General features: G+C 36.4%; 2 protein-coding genes across 3 annotated transcripts; one reads left to right on the top strand and one right to left on the bottom strand.

Annotated features, from left to right (window-relative positions):
* Positions 1 to 513: 513 nt before the first annotated feature.
* LOC110730797 (uncharacterized mitochondrial protein AtMg00810-like) lies at positions 514 to 1522 on the bottom strand. Its single transcript, XM_021910620.1, has 2 exons — positions 1179 to 1522; positions 514 to 916 (listed from the first exon to the last, which is right to left on the bottom strand). The coding sequence occupies exons 1-2, from the start codon at positions 1520 to 1522 to the stop codon at positions 514 to 516; spliced, it is 747 nt and encodes a 248-aa protein (XP_021766312.1).
* Positions 1523 to 6852: 5330 nt separating this feature from the next.
* Positions 6853 to 11152, top strand: LOC110730925 (ABC transporter F family member 1-like). Of its 2 annotated transcripts, none has more exons than XM_021910756.1 (6): positions 6853 to 7088; positions 7216 to 7423; positions 8249 to 8322; positions 8432 to 8642; positions 8738 to 8972; positions 9579 to 11152. In XM_021910756.1, exons 2-6 carry the CDS (start codon positions 7223 to 7225, stop codon positions 10631 to 10633), a joined length of 1776 nt encoding a protein of 591 aa, XP_021766448.1. In that variant the 5' UTR covers positions 6853 to 7088; positions 7216 to 7222; the 3' UTR covers positions 10634 to 11152. The 2 variants fall into 2 exon arrangements, with proteins under 2 accessions (XP_021766448.1, XP_021766449.1); XM_021910757.1 differs by lacking the exon at positions 6853 to 7088 and adding an exon at positions 7998 to 8146 and having other exon boundaries at positions 7308 to 7423.
* Positions 11153 to 15087: the final 3935 nt, after the last annotated feature.

The raw sequence follows: 15087 nt of genomic DNA, 5'->3' as shown, positions 1-15087 counted from the left end.
TAAGACTAACCTTTTTGTGTGGGAAATTTTTGGGGATTCATGAGGTATTTATAGAGTAGAGAGTGTAGGGTTAAATTTGGGCTTATAAAAATGTGGGCTTGAGTTATGGGATAAGGCTTAAGTTATGGGTTTTGGAATGGGTTATTCCAATAAGAGTATGTAGGAATAATTTACATTGCCCAGTAATTAATAAACGTTAGTTTGGCCCAAAACATATTTTACTTTTATAAAACTTTATATTTAAAATACTTTAACCCTTTAAAATATTTAGTTAAAATACTTGAGCCCTTGACAATACATTTTATTAATACTTAAATACTTTATAAAAATACATAAAAATACGGGGTATTACAGCCCCAGCCATGGCTCTATATTCGGCTTCACTTGAACTTTTAGAAGTTATGCCCTGCTTCTTAGATTTCCAGGAAACAGGTGAGTTTCCTAACAAAAGAATGTAACCAGTTACAACTTCCTTGTATTGGGACAGGATGCCCAATCAGAATCTGAATAAGCTTAAAGAGTAAGCTTATCTATAACTCTGAGTAAAATACCCTGTCCTTGAGTATGAGCAACATATCTCAGGACATGATTTAATGTTGTAGCATGGTGAGTTCTAGACTGACTGAGAAACTGACTGAGTGTCTGAACTGAGAAAGAAATATCAGGCCTTGTATGAGACAAAAAATTCAATTTACCCACCAGACTTCTATACAACTCAGGATCATGATAAAATTCACCAACATCTGCTTGCAGCTTGAGATAAGTAGGAAGAGGAGTCAGATCCACATTGGAAATGTCCATTTGACATCCTTGCAAGAGTTCTCTGGTGAACTTCTTCTGTGTCATAAGAATCCCAGCAGGAAGATGAGTAATTTCAATCCCTAAAAAGAAATTCAGCAATCCCAAATCCTTGATACTGAATTTAGAATGCAAATGAGATTTAAAAAAACTCAATCTCTGCAGAATCTGAGCCTGTCACTATGATATCATCAACATAAACTGCTGCCAAAGTGAAAGAAGTTTCTGACTGTTTCAAGAACAAAGAGTAATCATTTTTGGATTGTTTATATCCCATATTAATTAATTCTGCAATCAGTTTGGCAAACCACTGCCTGGATGCCTGTTTAAGCCCATACAAAGACTTCTTTAGCTTGCATACCAAATTCCCATGATTCTACATTCCCTCAGGAACCTTCATGTACACTTCTTCATGGAGTTCACCATGCAAAAATGCATTGTTAAGATCCAATTGATGTATTTTCCAAGACTGACTTGCTGCCAAAGATAGAATACACCTTTTAGTAGTCATTTTGACCACAGGAGAGAAAGTTTCCAAATAGTCTATCCCATATTTTTGAGTGAAACCTTTTGCTACCAGTCTAGCCTTTAACCTCTCAACAGTCCCATCTGCTTTTAACTTGACTTTAAATACCCATTTACACCCTATGAGTTTCTTCTCTTTAGGCAAAGGAACTAACACCCATGTATTGTTAGCAGTTAAGGCATCAATTTCCTTCTGCATTGCTTGAACCCATCCAGGATCTTGAGAATCCTCAAAATAACTGACTGGTTCATTAACTTGAGAGAGTATTAATCAAAACCTTGGTGTCTGTAGGAAAAACATCAAATTTTACAATGTTGCACCAGTGTTCAGACACTGAGTCTTCTATACAGACAAAATTATCAAAATGAGAAGGCCATTTCCTTGGTCTGGTTGACTGTGTCACTGGATTAAGGTCTAATACAGGAACAATGGTTGAAGTAGATGCTGTGTTTGGGTGAGGTGATGTGTTTGGGGTAGGATCTGTGTTTGGGTGAGGTGATGTGTTTGGGGTAGACTCTAAGATAGATTATGTAATGTTATCAGAATCAGTGGGAAAAGAGAAGGGTTCTGGTATATCATAGGGTGAATCAAAATCAGTAAGTGTGTTTACAGGTAAGAAAATCTAAGATTTTGGTTTAGAAAGGGTAGGATCAAACTGAAAAGGTAAGTGCTTCTCATAGAAAATAATATCTCTGGTGACTATAATCTTTTTAGTCTCCAAATTCATGACTCTATAGGCCTTCTGATCAGGTGGATACCTCAGAAAAATATAAGGTGATGCTCTGGGTCAAATTTTGCTATGTCATTCTTCAGTGTAGAAACAAAGCACAAGCAACCAAACACCCTTAAATGCTCCATATGAGGTTTTCTTCCATGCATCTTCTCATATGGTGAGCTGAAATTAACACTACTAAGAGGTATCCTGTTTATTAAATGAGTTGCACATAACAAACAATCTCCCCAAAATCTCATAGGTACCCTAGACTGAAAATAGAGCCCTCTAGCTGTCTCCAATAAATGTCTGTGCTTTCTCTCCACTACACCATTTTGCCGTGGTGTTTCAGCACAAGACTTCTGATGCACAATCCCCTTCTCATGATACAAACTCAAAAATATCTCCCTCACAGAGTTCCTTAGCATTATCAGATCTAATGCACAAAACTTTAGAACTAAATTGAGTTTCTATCAAAGTAACAAGATTACACAAAACAGAAACAACTTCCGTGTTATTCTTCATTAAGAAAGTCCAAGTATGTCTTGAGAAGTCATCTACCACAGTGAGAAAATAACTAAAACCATCATGAGTTTTAACTCTATATGGACTCCATGTATCTACATGTAATAGTTCAAAACATCTTGTACTGCTAGAAAAACTAGAAGAAAATGGTAATCTAGTTTGCCTAGCTTTATAATCTAGCATACAATGTCACTACCATTGTGCAAACAAAATTATTATTGACTAGATGCAACTTATTAAATGGTAGATGTCCTAGTCTAAGATGCCACAACTTGGCTTCTTCTAAGCAAGATTGAAGAGAAACAGCAGCACCACCAGAATTGTCCTGTTCCTTCCCTTGATTAACCTCATCAACATCATACAATCTAGAATTCAAGTTAGCAAGAACCAAGCACTGATTCGAAATTGGATCCTGAATTAAACACTTATCATGAGTAAAAGTAACCTCATAATTCAAGTCTTTACACAACTTGTGAGTTGAAATTAAGTTGAACTTGAAACCAGGAACATGAAGCACATTATCAAGCTGAATTCCATTCTCAAACTTAATAGTGCCAATATGATTAACTACTACCTTCTTTCCATCAGCAATAGTTATTGTATTAGGAAATTTATCAAAATGTCTAAGCTCAGTGAACAAATCAATATTAGAGCATATATGATCTGTAGCTCCACTGTCTATAATCCACCTAGAATTTGAACAAGTAATAAGGCATGTACCTGCAATATAAGCTCCTGACTCAGTCTGAGCAAGTGAACCTCCAGAACTTGCATCAAATTCCTGAGTCTGCATATATCTCAGAAAATTGTTGTAGTGTTCTTGTGAAATATGAGTCACCTGAGCATCATCAGTGTCTGCTTCCTGAGACTCATCATCTCCTTGAACAAGTGCTGCAATCCTTTTTACTTTGAACTTGCTTGGATGATTAGGTGGGTAACCAACAATCTTGAAGCATTTATCCACTATGTGACCAGGAAACTTGCAATAATCACTGAATAATGGAATACCAAGCTTCTTGTTGTGAACAACAAATTTGTGAGAATTTCCTGCATTCTGTTGATGATATTTAGGATATGATTGATACTTATGAGAATTTGCTGTAAATACCATAACCTTGCTTGTCTCATCAGCAAGTGAACTCATCTCTCTTTGCTTCTCCTCCTGAATAAGTAACCTGTAAGCAAGAGAAATAGGAGGCAGAGGTTGCATCATTAAGATGTTTGATCTTGTATTAGCATACTTATTATTCAGCTTCATCAACAGTTGAACAAGTCGTTCTTCTTGCTGCTGCTTCAAGAACTTTTGTGTTAAGCCACATGTACAACCATTGCAGGAACAAATAGGCAAAGGATTCATCTCACTAATCTGATCCCAGAGCTTTATATTCTCTACGGCGTCAACCATAAGTTTGATTACATCGCCTTCAGTTCGAGCTGGGCGATGAAAAGACTTTTTGCGTCATTAATTAAGATTCCTATCCGTTATGAAGGGGTGACATCTTTAATTTGAGTAAAAAAACTCAGCTATAGAAGTATCAACACCTTGAGAAATATCAGCAAGCTTCTGCTGCAATGTGTACAGTTGAGGACATGAAGTCTGTGAATATCTATCCTCTAGATCCTTCCAGATTTCTCTAGAAGATGTCAAATACAGAACACTTCTTGAAATTGAATTATCTAGTGATCTAAGAACGTAAGATATGATAATAGCATCACATCTCTTCCAGGCTGCAAATACAGGATCATTTGGAGCCGGCTTAACCAAGCTTCCATCAACAAATCCAAGTTATTTTTGGCAGAAAGAGCAATCATCATACTGCGCTTCCATTCACCATAACCTTCACCAGAAAACTTCTCTGAAATCAAAGATTGACTAGTATTTTCTGAAGGATGTATGTAATATGGTCTGGTAGGATCTTGAGTTGGTTGCGAAAAATTCTCAGGCATCTTGATTTGCAATTAATCAAACAGATTGTAGGCACTCAACAAAAATTATGATAATGATAAAAAATAGATAAAAGAATTCTAGAAATAAATTGGAAATTGTACAGAATAAACCAGAAATAAACTGGAAGAAAATGATCAAACTCTCAAGATAAAACCGCAGAAATTTGATCTAAGAACAACAAAATTTGAAGTAGAAAATCAAGTTCATACCTCAAACAAAATCAGAGATTAGAATTTGCGGAAGAAAAATCAACAAACAAAATCAACAGAATTCAACAAACCACTGGAAATCCACCTGCTTTTATACCATATTGAATTCTGCCATTTCATAACAGAGAAAATAGAGAGAGATTTTAGAGAGAAGAGAAGAGAGCTTTCATTATGATTGAATAATGAAGATGATTATAGGAGCAATATATATAAGCTACTGCTAGAAGTTTCTTAAAGGAAAACTTACAGTAACAAACTTATTACATGTCAGAATAGTGCTTATAACAAACTCTAACAACTTCTAACAACCTGTAACAAACTAATCTAGCGTGGCACTAGTTGTATTAGCAACAATCACTCAGCAGTAGTAGCAACAGAGCAGATTTATTGATGAAAAATATTGGTGTAACAATAGAAAAAGGCCAGGTAAAGTTTTGGGTGAGACGGACTCACGTAATTCCACCATCTTCATTCTCCTTCTTCCCCTTTCTCTCTCCTGCCGCCCAACAATGGCGGTGGCCAGATCCTCCACCACTCTCCGTCTCCTCTCCCGCACCTCCTAACTTGCCGGCAATATAATGAAGAATGATCAAATGCAACTTGCTTTGGTGATCAGTGCTTCGAATTCGGAGTTTCGAGATGACCTAGAGAATGACCAGATCCGTGCTGCTACTCAGTTGAGTTTGGGGAGGTTGAATTCTATTGATAATGGTCGAGATAAGGAGGATTTTGGTGAGGCGGCTTTGTCGCGGTAGTTTTGGTTGAACTTGATTAATTGATTTTGTGCAATTTGATTGTGGAATTGTTAATTGATGATGAACTGTAGGAGTTTGTTAGAGATGATGTGAAATATGAGGGTTGAGGAGAGAGAAAATATTGTAGTCATGTAAGAAGAAGAGGGTCATTGGTGAAGGAGAAAATAATGTCAGGTACTAGATGTTTATTGTTTGATCTTTGATTGTTATTGTTTGGTATTTAGTGTTTATTGTCAGGTATTAGATTAGTATTGTCAAGCATTACATTAGTATTGTCAGGCATCACATTAATATTAATTGGTTTAATATTTGTCAGGAATTAGAAAATTTTAGTCAGGAATAAGATATTTTTTTATCAGGAATAAGACTATTTTAGTTAGGAATAAAATAATTTTTATCAGGAATACGACAATATTATTAATTTTATAAAATGTTGGTGTGCGGGCTTTGATCAGCTTTCTCATACCCGCACCTTTTTGTTACTGATCCCGATCTCACGTGAGTCCGTTGTACGCAAAACCTTCTCATAGAAAAAATAAGAAGCAAACTAAGCTAAAGTAATGACTATATATATATAACGAAGCAAGAATTTTAAGATTTACTTCCTCCGTTCTTTTAAACTTGACCCGCTTTGACTTTTACACTATTCACCAACCCACTTTTGACTGTCTTTTGTGAATTATAGGTAAAGAAAAACATATTCATATAAGATCTTGTTAGAATCGTCTAAATAAGTACTACCACAATATATAACTTTAATAATTTTTACTTATAGAGTATTAAAGTTATTGATGGTTAAACTTGTGCATCGACAAGTGTGATAAAAGAAACATGTCAAGTAAAAAAGAACAGAGTAAGTAAGAAGTTTGGGGAATTAAGGAAGATCAAACACACATAAACACATGATGGTGTATTTAGTTTTCAATTCAGCAATCTCATTGAATCAGTTTGAGTTAGGTTGAATCCGTCCTACTTAAATCTCTATACAATCACTTTAGAATTTTTTTTATTTTTTATTTTTTTTTGTGTGTGTGTCAATCATAACCTTCCAAAAACCACAATCTCTCCCTATTCTCATATCTCGAATAACATCTCAAGATTTAAACCAACTAAGGGCCTGTTCTTAAAGGTTGAAGTGAAATGAAATGAATATTTTATAAGAGAAGAGAATTAGGAGGTGAACTGAAAATAAAAGTATGAGAATAGGCTCTAGTTTGACAAGTAACCAACCGTCCTAGAGGGCATGATTCTTTGGTATGACCGCTTATATTGACCAGATTATAGTCATTATACAACTTTGTGTCATTGTGTGTGGCAAAAAATAAATATCTAGAAGATGTAAAAATCTAGGCTAAGGGGAATAATTAAAAAAAAAAAAAAAAGTCGGCCACGACACCGATTAGGTACTTATAAATTGAGCACCTTCACTTGTAAAACCCTCTTTTTAACAAGCCTTATAATCCACACACCTGGGACTCTATTTTCTCCCTCTATCGTCCGATATAATTCCACTTCCGTCGGAAACCCTAACCCTAGATCCCAATTTTTTTCATCTTCTCTCTCCTCCATTTTTTGTCGCCGATCTCATCTCTCTATCTTCTCCGTAACCTAATTGGTATGTTTGTATATGTAATATACTCATTAATTTGCTTGAATTTGTTGTTATTGATGTATTTTGTAGTTTTGACTGATTTGTGGTGTTTTGATTTTGGATTTTTGATTGATTTTGTGTGATTTTGTAGTTTGAAAATGGTGTCGGACGCAAGCAAGAAGAAGGCTGCTCAGAAGAAGGCAGCTGCGGCGGCGAAAAGAGGAGGTAAAGCGCCTGCCTCATCGAAGGCGGCAGCTCAAAGTGTTGATAAGGTTACTGAAGCAGTTGGAGATATGGTGATTTCTGATCGGAATTGTACCGGTATTCTTTGCTCGCATCCTTTGTCAAGAGATGTTAGGGTATGTTTTTTTTAGATCTATTTCGTGCTGAATTTCTTATTTATGTGAAATTCTGTTGTTGCTCTTGATTATAATTACAAGAATTGGGATAAAAATGGGAGCTTTAGGAGGAGTTTTTGAGTTTACTAATGTTAGGTAGTTGAAGTCTATTTTGGGATTTGCTTGAACTGAATAAGGGGTTTGAATTAATCAATTAAAGGGATTATTTTTCAAACAAATTTATTTGAAAGTCATCGTCTTGTTATGGTTTGTTTGTATTGGGATAAAAAATTCATGAAATTTTGATGTAAAAAAAAAAAAAGATTTTTTCTTGTTTGTTAATCTGAAATTGAATGGCGAGGTTTGAATGATATGTTAGCCGTCGAAGTATGCGGTGAAGAGAATATGGAATTGATCCATTTCTTGCATATTAGTTTTTGCATATATTATGTTATTTGCAATCATGTCTATATTCCTTTGAGTTTCTTTTGTTGAATATGTAGTTGTTAATGGAGTCATTCCTTTCATATATTTTTCTGTGCATGTTCACAAATCATGTGGTTAGCTGGTCTCACTTCTAGCTTATTCTTGTTAGCTATGCCGCACTTAGACCAATGCCTAGGCGAGCAGATCGTCTGTCAGCTGGGTGTTCTGCCATCTATGATGCTGGATTAATTGAATGAACTTATAATTTAGTGAATATTCCCGAAATGTCATCCCTTGTGATTCCTTCTTACTTAGGAGGTAAAGTTATGTATAATATGCTTTTGTATTTTGAGCATGTGGCTGCTTCATGTCTCTGTAGCTCTCTGTTTTGTGTCATGATGGAACTCCTCTACCTTGCAGATAGAGTCTTTGTCAGTTACTTTTCATGGACACGATCTGATAGTTGACTCGATGCTGGAGCTGAACTATGGAAGGTTTGTTGCTATCCCAAACTTGTATTCTTAAAGTTTGTTTTTATCTTTATATTTGAATTTTTTTCACTCGGGGCGTAATGCGTTTTACTTGGGAATTACACATCTGCAGACGTTATGGTTTGCTGGGTTTAAATGGTTGTGGAAAATCTACCCTTCTTACTGCAATAGGACTCCGAGAGCTTCCAATTCCCGAGCACATGGATATCTATCATCTTAGCAGTGAGATAGAAGCATCTGACATGTCTGCCCTTAAGGCTGTAATAAGCTGTGATGAGGAAAGGATCAAGTTAGAACAAGAAGTTGAAAGATTAGTGGCACAGGTGTTTACTCTGCATATATTAATTGTTTGCCTGATTATTTTTTTATTTATTTTATTATAATCATTGGCTTGCAGAATTAATATTTTTGCCTATAGGATGATGGAGGTGGGGAAGCACTTGAACGTATTTATGAGCGGTTGGAAGCTCTTGATGTAGCAACTGCTGAAAAGCGTGCTGCTGAAATCTTGCATGGTCTTGGATTTGACAAGATGATGCAGGAAAAAATGACTAGAGATTTTTCTGGTGGTTGGAGAATGAGGATTGCATTGGCACGGGCGTTATTTATGAATCCAACCATCTTACTGCTGGATGAACCTACAAATCACCTTGGTAAGTTAAACCACTTCATCTTATGGTACTTCTTTTGTGCTTAATTTTTCTTATGCCCAAGTTTGTCTGACATTGACTTCCACATCCCTTTAAAGTAAGGAGAGATGTTTCTCAAACATTTTATGTTATGATGCTTTGAGAACATCTTGCGATGATTCATATGCCAGACGGTGCAATTTAGATAATCTTATCCTCTGTAAACATACTTGGTCAACATATTACGTTGAGCTGTTGATATTAACAATAAAAATGACACTGAGCCGGGCTGGCCTGTCCCCATTGACATGGCAATGTTACTTTGAGCTGGGCTCTGGGCCATGTATTAATGTAGAATGACGACTCAATGTTAGGCAACCATGCTTAAATAAGTTTGATTTGGCCTAGGCACTTAACCACAAAACTGTTAGTGCGCTTGGATCGTGCTTGGGCACTCTTTGAAAATTTCAGCACATAATGTACTAATAATATGGTGGTGGTGTTGTGATAAGATATGTTTAGCTTAATTGAATTATATTTCTCTTTGGGAACTTGTATTGTGTCGGTGTTATTGCGCTTATTTTTTATGAAATAAGTTTGATTTACCTTGCTTGTTCATTTTGATGGCAGATCTTGAAGCTTGTGTTTGGCTAGAGGAGAATCTGAAGAATTTCAATCGCATTCTTGTTGTGGTTTCACACTCTCAAGATTTTCTGAATGGTGTCTGCACTAACATTATACACATGCAAAACAAGAAGTTGACAATCTACTCTGGAAACTATGATCAGTATGTTCAGACCCGTTCTGAACTTGAAGAGAATCAAATGAAACAATACAAATGGGAGCAGGAACAGATTGCTAACATGAAAGAGTATATTGCTCGGTTTGGTCACGGGTCTGCTAAGTTAGCCCGTCAAGCACAGAGCAAGGAGAAAACACTTGCAAAGATGGAGAGGGGAGGACTGACAGAGAAAGTTTCCAGAGACAAAGTTCTTGTTTTCCGTTTTACAGATGTTGGAAAGCTTCCCCCTCCAGTGTTGCAGTTTGTGGAAGTGTCATTTGGCTATACACCAGAGAATATTCTTTACAAAAACCTCGAGTTTGGTGTGGACCTTGACTCCAGGATTGCCCTGGTGGGTCCCAATGGTGCTGGAAAGAGTACGCTTCTGAAGCTGATGACAGGGGATTTGGTTCCTCTTGAAGGCACGGTGAAGCGACACAATCACTTGAGGATTGCCCAGTACCATCAACATCTTGCAGAAAAGCTCGACTTAGAAATTTCTGCTCTACTATATATGTTGCGAGAATATCCAGGTACCGAAGAAGAGAAAATGAGGTCAGCAATAGGGAGGTTTGGGCTATCTGGCAAAGCACAGACTATGCCTATGAAAAATTTGTCTGATGGACAGCGTAGTCGAGTTATCTTTGCTTGGCTGGCTTATAGGCAGCCTCACATGCTGTTGCTGGATGAGCCTACTAATCACTTGGATATTGAGACTATTGATTCATTGGCCGAGGCGTTGAACGAGTGGGATGGTGGTATGGTTCTTGTTAGCCACGATTTCAGGCTCATCAACCAAGTGGCCCATGAGATATGGGTGTGTGAGAATCAAGCCGTCACTCGTTGGGGAGGGGATATCATTGCCTTCAAGAATCATCTCAAGAAGAAAGCTGGATTCGAATAAGCTGATGCTTATAATGGGTGTGAGTTGGTTTGAATTTTGTCAAACGTTTATTAGTACTATGCACCTCACCTCGACCTTCAGTTTTGCCTCAATGAGCATAGCTCCTTCTCGACGTTTGGATAGAAAATTGCAGTTGAGCCTTGAAGGTTCTGGCTATAGTCCCAAGCTTGGCGAGTTGAGCATTACTGTGGCCTGAGTTGAGGTAATTTTTTGTTTTTGCTTCTTTATCCCCTTAAAAAAAACCTTTATAAAACAAACTCTGTAGTTGACCAACGAGATTATGTAAACGAGATCATTTGTGAACCTGCATGTTTGAGTTTCTAAATTACTTCTAAACATATTTTTATGTATCCTCTTGTTTATTTACTAATTAGTTGCTGGCTATTGTACCTGGGAATGGTAATGGGATGTTAGCCAGTCAGCTACACTTTGGTAACAAATACACCCCAAACAGTCTAAATACTAATTATTTTTTTGTGGCAGTTAGTTTGATCATTGACAGTTACAAAGTTCTTTGTATTTTGTATGTACTTGTAGATTTTGTTTAAAGTTCTCACGTATTTGCTCCTGAACAGTGTTCTACATGGTGCCATTTAGATGACTGAGCAATCAAAAGGTTTGGCAGTCGAATAGTCGATGTTAGTTTCACTCGACAGAATATAATTCATGAAACAAAGCAGACATTCACTGATTTTTTACAAAAACAAAGTGGAGGAAGATAACTTGAGATTTATGCAATTGTTCCTTTTTGGCTAATGAGTTACTGAGAGAGCATATGGCAGTTCTATAACATTGCGTTTGCTCTGGTAGAAATAAACTAACAGATCAACTTCTCATTTTTTTATACTCGTAATAAACTTGAGATGAGAGGAAGATGCCATAACATGAGCAGTGATTTTTGGGACAAGAGACATTGAGTTTCTGTTATTTATCTGACTTGTGATGAAGAGGAAGGGTATCACATAAGCAGCCTTTGAAACAAGAATATATATGGAGTTTTCGTAATTTTGTTATTATGTGATGTGAAATTATGCATGGCTGCTAATTGAAAATGATTTCGGTGTGGTAAAAATCTGTAATTTTAAAGACCAATATATAATGTGTATAATAGGGAATTAGTAAAAAAGAAATATTCTACCTCCGATTTTTATTATTTGCAACTTTGGAGTACAATATACTACCTCCGTTGCATATTGCAACAATTAGACATTTTTTCCCTCTACTTTATGTCAAATCGTTGCAAATAATATGTAACGGAGGTAGTACATGCTAGGGTTTCTGTTTAGGGCTTTAATCTTGCAACAAGTTAGTGCATTTAGGAAGCTAGTTTTCCCGTGATAAAATAATTGATTTCTACACCTCCGAACAATTCTCGAGTCTTGTTTTGCTTCACATTTAACTATTGCCTCCGTTCTGAACTGAGACCTGTCATAACTTAGAATATGAGCTACACTACGCGTCTATGCAGGAGAAATTGATGAACTTGCAGATGCAACCGGCTATTGCTTTGTGCATCAAGTGTGATAGCATCAGCAGCTATAATCAAGCATTTTCCTTGTCTTTTTTATGTAGATTGTTGTGTGCTATCAGCTCCCCACTCTAGCATGTAATGTTATGACTAGTGTAATATTTAGCTGGATAAATAAGACGATATTCTATGAGATGAAATTGCTGCTCATGGATTTTCATTGCGTTTATACGTGCACTAGATTGGTGCTGCATTTTCCATGAGATATATCTGTGGTGACCTGGGACAATTAATCTTAACTTATTCCTAACAGTTTATCTTCACGATTGATTCCCAAATTTCTAAGGGAAATCTATCTCAAATTTACATATTTACTGAAGGGAGTATGAAAACTGTACAATTAGCAACAAGTTCAATTTAGCAATCAAGATTTGATCACTTGGTTGTTCAAGCTAAACAAGCTGAGTAGCTGACTACACAAATGAGTAACGACTACTTAGGCCTTGTTTAATTCACCTTATTTTTTACTTATTTCAGAAAAACGAAGTTCAGATTATCGTTTTATGTGCAATTTTTTATCGCAAAATATCTTTAATTTTGTAATGAAAAAAGTTATAAAAATTACATATTAATAAAAAACACATTATTACGAATCTAATAAGTTCCCACTTGATGTATTTATTCCTTACAAATTATCGTAGACTTAAGGTCAAATATGACAATAAGATAAAATCAGACCAGAACAGATCTGAGCAGCCAGACCTGATCAAATAAGAAAATAAAATAAAATAAAGTGAACTAAATAAGGCCTTATCGTTTATTTGGCATCTTTTTTTTATGGTTTACAGTTTTCTATTTTTTAGAAAACAAAAAACAAAAACAGGAAACAAGAAAGAGGTGTTTTTACTTTTCTCTTATTAGTTTTCATAATCAACATGATTTTAATTTGTTTGATTAATTATATGACATATATTATATTATATGATTATGAAAACAAAAAATCAAAAAATAGAGAACTACAACAATGTCAAACGAATCCAAGCTTTCTTCATCGAAATTTCACGAATTCCTTGCTTATCATTCAGTTCATTGAAAATCAGATAAACTGCTTAAACCTTCATTGTTAGAAATATTTGGTACGTAAATGATTGAAAACATGAATTCCAATCTATGCGCATCTAGGGACGGCAATGGGTCGGGTCCACTGAGACCCCGACCCAGACCCGGAATTTTTGAGGTGGATCCAGATCCGACCCAGACCCACCGGGTCTAAAAAAATGAGACCCAGACCCAGATCCATCGGGTCTCGGATCTAAAACGGATCCAACTATAATTTTTCATAATCTTTTATATATATTATAAATTTATAACTATACTACTACTTGATATAATAAAAGATGCATATTAAAAATTTGTTCATAGTTTTTATACACAAATGATTTGTTCATTAAAAAGTAAAGACAAATAGACAATGCATGAAAAAAAACTTAAAAACTAAAATTCTTGGGTGCTTGTTGTGTTGGTGACGTACTTTCTCTAAAATTTATCTTCTTAACCTCTAATTACGTAGTATATTACTAATCTAATATATCTAGTTAAGTGGTTTATTTCAATAATAGTATGTCTAATATACATTTATTTATTTTTTAAAAAAATAAAAATTAAAACGGGTCGGGTCTGGGTCCAAAAAGTGTAGACCCAGACCCGGCCCATTTAACTTAGACCCAGACCCGACCCAAATCCATCGGGTCTAAAATTTAAGGACCCAAACCCTAACATATGGGTCGGGTCCAGCTGGGTCTGGGTCGAGTCTAGGACCCATTGCCATCCCTATGCGCATCATACAACTTTGCCTATCTCATTAGACACTATTCATCGACAACAAGGATTCTTTGCTAGAAAATTCTTTGCCCCATTCGAAACGTTTATCTCTTTTGATGATTCAGAAGATGTCATTACTAGCTAATTTGGATTGTGGAAATTTTTGGCCTTTGAAAAACTATTATCATTGGTTCCCAAAAGGAAACAATGTTGACTAGTTCAGAGCAAAAAATACCCAATATCTCAGTATCATCATCTTTGCTTTCTCGCGGTATATCAGGTTTTTTCATAGTTTTGTTTCCAAAGTACTCCGTAGCATGTAAATTTTGCTTGTCTTATCACTCTCATGTATAATCCCAGTATCATGTACTCCCTTCGTCCCTATTTGACAGTCACTTATCCCATTTTTGGTGTCCCAAAATGTTCGTCATATTTGTTTTTTTCAAGTACCATCAATATTAATTTTTTACCAAAATTCTCTCCAATTTGCAAAAAATTTAGGAAAAATTGCCCGCAATAATCCGACCTTTTGCCCGTCCGCTGAAAATAATCCCACCTTTGGATTATTTTTGAATAATCCGAGCTTTATATCCAATCTGCTTAAAATGGTTCTGGGTGACCAGCAACCGGTTAAAGAGGTAATTTTTTTTAATTAAGTTTAATTTACACGTGTCACTACTTGATTTGTCCAAAATTAACAAAAACAATTTTAAAAAAAGTAAAATTAAAAAAAAAAAACCGTCACCTTTCAGCACCACCATCCCTACCACTACCCAAAACCAAGAGCCTAGAACCACCGACCCGGCGCCGACCCGAAACCACCGCCACTGACGCACCAACTCGAAACCACCTCCACTGACGCGCTTACCGGAATCCCATCCCACCCCAGCCAACCCACCTCAAAACCCCTTTCGAAAAATCGAAAACCCACCAAAACCCACGGCAAATCGAAAAATCTGAGATCGGGCTTGGGGTTGGGGTTGGGGAGGTCGGAGTGATTGGAAAAGGGACGGTGGACGGGGAGGGGGCTGGGATCGAGCCGGGAAAGGGATTTTCGAGGGTTAAGGGCTGCCGGTGTTTCCGTTTTCGTGGGGGAGGGAGAGGTTGGTGGTTCAGGGATGGGGGAGGGGGAGTACGTAGGGTCAGTCGCGCGCCGGATCGACGG

The sequence above is a fragment of the Chenopodium quinoa genome, unplaced genomic scaffold, assembly GCF_001683475.1.
Source record: "Chenopodium quinoa cultivar QQ74 unplaced genomic scaffold, ASM168347v1, whole genome shotgun sequence".
Lineage (NCBI taxonomy): Eukaryota > Viridiplantae > Streptophyta > Magnoliopsida > Caryophyllales > Amaranthaceae > Chenopodium > Chenopodium quinoa.
Note: the sequence above shows the minus strand (reverse complement) of the source record. Positions and strands in the feature narration are given on the sequence as shown.

Excerpts from the sequence above, each read along its gene's own strand:
- LOC110730797 (XM_021910620.1), bottom strand. The coding sequence starts at position 1,522 with ATGCAGAAGGAAATTGATGCCTTAACTGCTAACAATACATGGGTGTTA. Across the intron at positions 917-1,178 it reads ATGAAGGTTCCTGAGGGAAT|TATCAAGGATTTGGGATTGC; the intron begins GTAGAATCATGG and ends TTCTAAATTCAG.
- LOC110730925 (XM_021910756.1), top strand. The coding sequence starts at position 7,223 with ATGGTGTCGGACGCAAGCAAGAAGAAGGCTGCTCAGAAGAAGGCAGCT. Across the intron at positions 7,424-8,248 it reads CTTTGTCAAGAGATGTTAGG|ATAGAGTCTTTGTCAGTTAC; the intron begins GTATGTTTTTTT and ends TCTACCTTGCAG. Across the intron at positions 8,643-8,737 it reads TTGAAAGATTAGTGGCACAG|GATGATGGAGGTGGGGAAGC; the intron begins GTGTTTACTCTG and ends TTTTGCCTATAG.